Source organism: Nicotiana attenuata, unplaced genomic scaffold (assembly GCF_001879085.1).
Source record: "Nicotiana attenuata strain UT unplaced genomic scaffold, NIATTr2, whole genome shotgun sequence".
NCBI classification, from domain to species: Eukaryota; Viridiplantae; Streptophyta; class Magnoliopsida; order Solanales; family Solanaceae; genus Nicotiana; species Nicotiana attenuata.
Genome location: NW_017673106.1, coordinates 7,358 through 14,467, shown reverse-complemented (window position 1 = coordinate 14,467; position 7,110 = coordinate 7,358). Strand labels below are relative to the sequence as shown.

The window sequence follows — 7,110 nt, the reverse complement described above, 5'->3', positions numbered from 1 at the left end:
ACACCTCCTCATATGTGAGTTTGGTTCATTTTTATGAGTCAAACACGTAAAAAATTTAATAATAAATGTGATGAAACCCGAACTCAGACCTCTTACTATTGTATATTACAATATATCATTAAAAATTTAAGAGCAAAGATCAGTTTTAGCTCGCGACTGAAATTATTTACACCCGATAGTTTATATATTTTTGTATATATATATATATATATATTTATATATATTCCGATTATTATTTTAAGAGCAACTATACAATATTATTTTTTCAAAATTTAAATAATTTAAAAGAGCACACTTTTATTTGCCTTTATAGCTATGTGCAAATAGATGCAACAAAGTTTTTGCAAAGGTGAGGAATACTAGAGTCTAGTGGTGTGGTATCTTTTAGGAGGTATACCTTTTACAAATATCAACAAAAGTCAAAAAGACCAACCACACACAAATCTACAAAAGATACAAACAAACAGCCAAACAGGTCAGCTCTGTGGTCCTACTCCACTCTCACTAATCACCTTATTAATCTCCATATTACTCCTCCTCCTTCCTTTACTCTTTCATTTCCCATTTCACTTATGCCCACCTAAAGAACACAACACAAACAAAACAAACATTTTTTTTTTTCAAGAATGGTAAGCAGATGGTAAAGGGTACTTTTTTGTTTTAGCAGTGAAAAAAGGAGACCTTTTTTGTTTCTTTTGGTGAAACCCCATATTAAAAAGAGCTGATTCTTGAATTTCTGATAAGGGGTTTTGGTAGTTTCGTTTCAAAATGGTAAGCAAATGGGGGAAAGTGAAATTGGCTCTTGGTTTGAATCTTTGTGCTTATATTCCCAAAAGAACGCTGGATGATAGTGATGACAGTGGCAGTTCTACAGTTTCTGAGTCAGAAAGGCATTCCGGCGCCGCCCTTTTGTCGCCGGCGATGGCTGATTGGGACATTGCTCCGGCGACTCCAAGGTCACATGGGTTAAAGCTGTCCAAGAGCTTAAGTAGATCTTCTAAGGTTTGTTTTCCTTTTTCTTAAATAATTCTTTTTTTCTGTTTTCTTTATATTTTGTATGGCTATATTAGTGATTGTAGCTGAGGAAAGCTGTGAACTTGGAAAAAAGAGGATTTAATGAAGAAAATTTCTAATACTAGTGTTTGTTTGGTGAGGAAAACACGAATTAGAAAGTTAGTATTAGGATTCAGGGTTGTGGCCTAGTGGTCAATGAAGTCGGAAGAGAACGTTAGTTCTGGGTTGAAATTCCACTATAGGCAAGAGAAAACACTAGGTGATTTCTTTCCATTTGCGTAAGCTTTGGTGGGCAGAGTTAGTCGGTACATGTGCTAGTGGAGGTAGCAGGTACTCTGAGGAAGAATCGAGATGGACTGGACACCAGCGTCATCAGAAAAAAGAAAAAGAAAATTTGGTGGAAAACTCCGAAACTTTTACGCCTCTAGTTTATTTGGTGATAATTTTGTTATTACTCCATTGAAGTTTGAATTTGCAATGATTTAGTCTATTTTTTAATTTTTGCTTCTGCTGTTGCTATATGTTTATGCAAATTGTTTGAAATTACTGACTCGAGAATCAGTTCTCATTCTTGTTTTTAAACTCTTGTTGCTTTTCAAGTAGAGAGCAAAGTAGATCAATTCCAAGCGTTTGTTCTGTTATTAGCCATAATAGTTCTTTTCAGGACCCTTGTCATCTTTACTCGTTCAGGCGATTTAAGCTTTGTTCTTTTCATCACTTTATAAAGGAAAGCAACTTGTTCAGCAGCGTTTGTTGAAAATTCTTTATTTTGTAAACATGTATTCCCATTTTTGTGTTTGTCACCTACATGACCTCTTGTTCTTATTTTCTTTGAGTTTCGATGTTAGTTTTATTTACTTAATGTTCCATCTTTATCTTGATCTCAAATTATGCCTGGTACATATTTATTTCTTATTGCACAATTTGATAAGCTGTTTGATTTATCTTTTTCTGCTAAATCTTCTGTTTCTCCCTCTATATTCTATCTTGGATCATTGACTTAGCCGTGAGATTTCCTATTTCTGGTCAGTTGATATACTGCAGAAGAAAATGAAAGTTCCCTTTCTTCAGCTGTCAGTCTTTGACTGATATAGTCCATCTACTGGATTAAATTCATTTGTTTAGATGGAACCTTTTCTTAGATGCATCGTATTTCAATCAAATTGGTTTGTTATTCTTTTAGTCAACTGACCAGTTCGTTTTGTACTTTCAGAAAACTTGCTCAATATGTTTGGCTTCAATGAAGAGAGGGGACGGTCATGCGATATTCACTGCTGAATGTTCACATTCATTTCACTTCCAGTGTATTGCTTCAAATGTAAAACATGGAAATCAACTTTGCCCAGTTTGTAGGGCCAAATGGAAAGACATTCCTCTGCAGTGTCCCAGCCTGGATCCTCCCATTGGGAGGGCTAGAGTCAATCCTGTCGACTGGCCTCAAAATAATGCACTAATGACTGTAATACGTCGTTTACCAACAACCCGCCCAACTGCCAATCGGCATATTTCCCCATTATTTCAGGCTCCCGAGCCAGCCGTCTTTGATGATGATGAATCTTTGGGTAATCAACTCAAATCTACTGAGGAAAGTGCTTCAGATAAGAGTTCGATAAATGGTTGTGGCAACAGGAAAGTGAAGATTGAAAATTACCCTGAGGTTCTGGCAATCTCAAGGTCTAGTGCTTCAGATGACTTCACTGTGTTAGTCCAGCTGAAGGCTCCTGGTTCAGTTTCAGTACAAGATCCAAGTGGAAACCAGGTAAACTTGTCCCACATTTCCCAAACGCCTCGTGCTCCTGTTGACCTTGTCACCGTTCTTGACATCAGTGGAAGTATGGCTGGCACTAAACTTGCACTACTAAAACGGGCTATGGGTTTTGTGATACAGAATCTTGGTCCCAATGATAGGCTGGCAGTAATTGCCTTCTCTTCGACGGCTCGCCGCCTCTTCCCTCTTCGTAGGATGTCCAAAACAGGACGGCAGCAAGCACTGCAAGCCGTAAACTCCCTGGTAGCAAATGGAGGGACAAATATTGCTGAAGGCCTGAGAAAGGGTGCCAAGATAATGGAAGATCGTAGGGAAAAGAACTCAGTTGCTAGTATAATACTGTTGTCTGATGGTCAAGATACATATACAGTCAGTAGTAATTCTGGTAGTAGCCGGCAGCAACCTAACTACAAGTTGCTTCTCCCTTTGTCCATTCATGGTGGAAATAGTTCAGGGTTTAAAATACCGGTACATGCTTTTGGGTTTGGTGCCGATCATGATGCTTCGTCAATGCATTCGATATCAGAGATTTCAGGAGGAACGTTTTCTTTTATTGAGACAGAAGGCGTCATACAAGACGCTTTTGCTCAATGCATTGGAGGCCTTCTCAGTGTTGTAGTGAAGGAGCTTCAGGTAAGCATCGAGTGTCTTCACCCAGGTGTCTGCCTTAGCTCTTTAAAGGCAGGAAGCTATCCAAACCGCTTAATGTCTGACGGACGCATGGGAACAATTGATGTTGGAGATTTATATGCTGATGAAGAAAGGGATTTTCTTGTTTCGATCAATATCCCCACTGAATCTTCTTGTGCAGAAACATCATTGTTAAAGGTTAAGTGTGTATATGTGGATCCTTTCACAAAAGAAAAGGTTTCCGTCAGAAGTGAAGATCTTACGATCAAGAGGCCTGAAAAGGCTGGACAAGAGAGTGTTTTGATTGAAGTGGACAGGCAACAGAACAGGCTCCGAGCAGCTGAGGCAATGGCACAAGCACGAGAAGCTGCTGAGAAAGGAGACCTGGTTGGCGCGACTTCTATCCTCGAGAACTGCAGAAGGTTGTTGTCAGAGTCAGAGTCTGCTAAATCTCATGATCGGCTTTGTGTCGCGCTTGATGCTGAGCTCAAGGAGATGCAGGAGAGGATGGCAAGCAGACATGTATACGAAGCATCAGGAAGGGCATATATCTTATCAGGGCTGAGCTCACACTCGTGGCAGAGAGCAACAACACGAGGTGACTCTACAGACGGTTCAAGTCTTGTCCAAGCCTACCAAACCCCTTCCATGGTCGATATGGTAACTCGCTCTCAGGCTACATTACTCGGAAGCCCTTCAGCTCAAAGACATGTTCGACCAGTGTGGTCATTTGCATCACAACCAAAGCCTAGGTAACAGTTACATAACCAAAGCCGAAGATGTCACTTCTGCTGTTCTTTAAGTCCTTCCTCTTTCTATTACTAATAGCCTTTGGTGCGGAGTGGAGTAAAAGGAAGGACGAGAAGTTTTTGAATATCCGTATATTGATGTCTATGCTTGTAAAGGAATAAACTTCGGCCTAGGGGAATCGGTGAAACGTGCAATATAGTTTTGGGAAATGGGATGTAAGGGCACACTAGTTAGGTTCTTGTGACTTCATTTTGGTCTTCCCTTTTTTTGGTGTTTTTTGACTTCATGTTGTTGGGGGTGATGTATATAAGGTGAGATGTCATATATCTCTGGATTAAAGGTTATAAGTTTGTAACTGTGGGATTTTCTTTAAGAACTGTCATTTATGTATAAAAATCCTGCAAACTGATTCTTTCCCTTGACTTTCTTGATTATTCCCTCTGCTTGCCTTTGCTTTTAAATTTCATTCAAGAAGCTTTTGCAGTTTTGCAAAAGGCAGTTGAAAAATGAAAGTGGAATCAGCAGTGATTGACTTCAAGAATTACATTGTTCACTTGTCTAGGGTCAAAGAATAAACATGAAAAGGTCTTTTCATGCTTTTATGTCTTCCTTTAGTTCCTTTTCACATTGCTGTGGGGTGGGAACAAGGGATAACTTTTATTTTGAATTTTTTTCTCCATTGTAGAACATAAGCTACATCTGTGAGGAAGTAAAAACACACAGAGAAAAGTGAAAAGCTACTGGACAAAGTAGGAAGATTTTGTTTGGACAGCCCCATAAGACTTTATTTCGGATTTTGAACCACAATTTTTTTTTTTTTTTTGCCCAAGAAAATGCTAACCGGGGGGTTTAAGTTTGGTCGGGGGCCGTTTTGAATTTTAAAAAACTTGACCTCTTAGAGCAAAATCAAGTACATAACCGAAGCACCAAGAGACAATATGTGTCAAGTGATATTATTTTTTCCTACTTATCCACTTCCTCACAGTACTAATAACATATATTTAGTAAAAGGAAAAATCCTTTTGGCCACACCAATTTTGGCCAGATTGACCCAAATGGGGTCATTATGGTAATTTTACGCCCCAATTAGGGTTTCAGCCGTATCTTTATACCGATAATACGAGTCCGGAACCTAAATATTGTATTTTTGGACTCAAAATACATTAATAAGTGTAAAAAAAAAGTTACATATCTATGTATAGCGTTTAAATACAAGACGCTATATCTTAACGGTAACTTTTTCCGTTAAGGTATAGCGTCTTCTATTTATACGCTATACTGACAGGCGATTTGACTGCCACAATAGCGTATGAAATGAATCCAAAAAAAAAAAAATGCTATACCTTAAATTAAATACCCCCTTCGTCTTCTTCCCCGACCATTCCCCTTTCCCCCATTTTTTTTAACTTCTGCTTCTGGTCCCCCTGTCACGCCCCAAACCGAGGGACATGACCGGCGCCCGACCGGGTAACCCCAGTCAAGCGGACCTGGGTGCCTTTCCTAACCCACGTGTTACCCCATGTTTTCCTTACTCAATGTTCCAAGAATTAGCCATATAAATAATTAAGAACACCTTTTGCGAAGCATATATACGTACATAGTAGTTAATGAAATTACCAATTCATTGTCCAACATATGAAACATGGATTTACATAAGTTCGTAACCCACACCTACTGTCTACGGAGCCTCTAAAGGTACAACAGGATAATACAGTATTTGCCGGTAACAAGACTCCGGCTATACCTTACACAAAAATCAAAATAAAACTCCGGAAACAAAGCGGCCTGAGCCACGCAGGGCCCCGAGAGGAAAGGGGCTCACCAAAACAGCTGATGGAGGACGAAGGGGAGCTACGATCGGTGGACTGGAGTACCTGCTACGGATCCACCTACAATCATAACAGGAATGTAGCGCCCCCGACAAAAGGGACGTCAGTAGACTTGAATTGTACTGGTATGTATGAACAAACTTTGCTCCAAGTAAACTCAAACCATAAACAAGTAAGTAACAGTAATAGAAACAACAATCAAATCCACAAGGAAGGAACAATCAAGCCAAACAAGTTTACAATCTCTCCTGTTTCCCCTTCCACATTTCCACATCAATAATTTCACAATTTGTTCATATTTTTCATTTCCATAGTGATTTCGATCACTTTCCACCCTTATTACCTCGGCCACCCTTATTACGTCGACCACCCTTATCACCACAACCCACACCTTATTACTTCGTGTTGCGGCGCGCAACCCGATCCCACCGAGCAATCACAATTCACAAACAATACCACAACAATAACAATTTACATAAACAAGGATATCAACAACAAATCTCAAGGTCAACAACATCAAATCCCAATAACAACAGCGACAAATCTTAAGGAATAGCAACACGATACACAAGGGATTTCTTTAACCACCAATGCAATTTCCTTCTTATTCAATAGCCCAATGTACAATTTAGATCACAACGGTAGTTTCCCACAACCAGCCACATATAAAGTTACCACATTTGTTTCAATTGCATCGATTACAATTCCTTTTCATTATTGGTTCCACAGCTTTTACCACATAACACATTCACAATCATAACTTGGTTTATTGCCAACTACTTGCATCATCTTATCGGAAGACTTAACCAACCATATTCAAGGCACATAAATCTCATGAATTCACAATTAGTTCGCATAGGTAAACACGTATGACTAGCAAGCAAGGTGATTTTACAAAGATCAAAGTTAGCATACATACCTGGAGCCGAATTCCCTTTTAACTCCTATTTCAATTCACCAAATAGTCTAGCAACGTCAATCTAGTACACAAGTTAACACATTTGACTTAGAAATTGGAGTTCACCATTGCTACTCAAACTTATTTGGGTTATCAACCCCTTCCTTGTACAATCCTTTACTCCTACCCAATCCCTCTTACTAAATTTTAGGTTTTTAAAA

The 7,110-nt window shown here is 39.1% G+C and overlaps 1 protein-coding gene across 1 annotated transcript; it reads left to right on the top strand.

The window, feature by feature from the left end:
• Positions 1 to 451: 451 nt before the first annotated feature.
• LOC109215464 lies at positions 452 to 4,584 on the top strand. Its single transcript, XM_019379534.1, has 2 exons — positions 452 to 1,002; positions 2,228 to 4,584. The coding sequence occupies exons 1-2, from the start codon at positions 769 to 771 to the stop codon at positions 4,166 to 4,168; spliced, it is 2,175 nt and encodes a 724-aa protein (XP_019235079.1). The 5' UTR covers positions 452 to 768; the 3' UTR covers positions 4,169 to 4,584.
• The last annotated feature ends 2,526 nt before the right edge of the window (positions 4,585 to 7,110 follow it).

Coding starts and splice junctions, on each gene's coding strand:
- LOC109215464 (XM_019379534.1), top strand. CDS start 769: ATGGTAAGCAAATGGGGGAAAGTGAAATTGGCTCTTGGTTTGAATCTT. Junction 1,003..2,227: donor GCTTAAGTAGATCTTCTAAG/GTTTGTTTTCCT, acceptor TTGTACTTTCAG/AAAACTTGCTCAATATGTTT.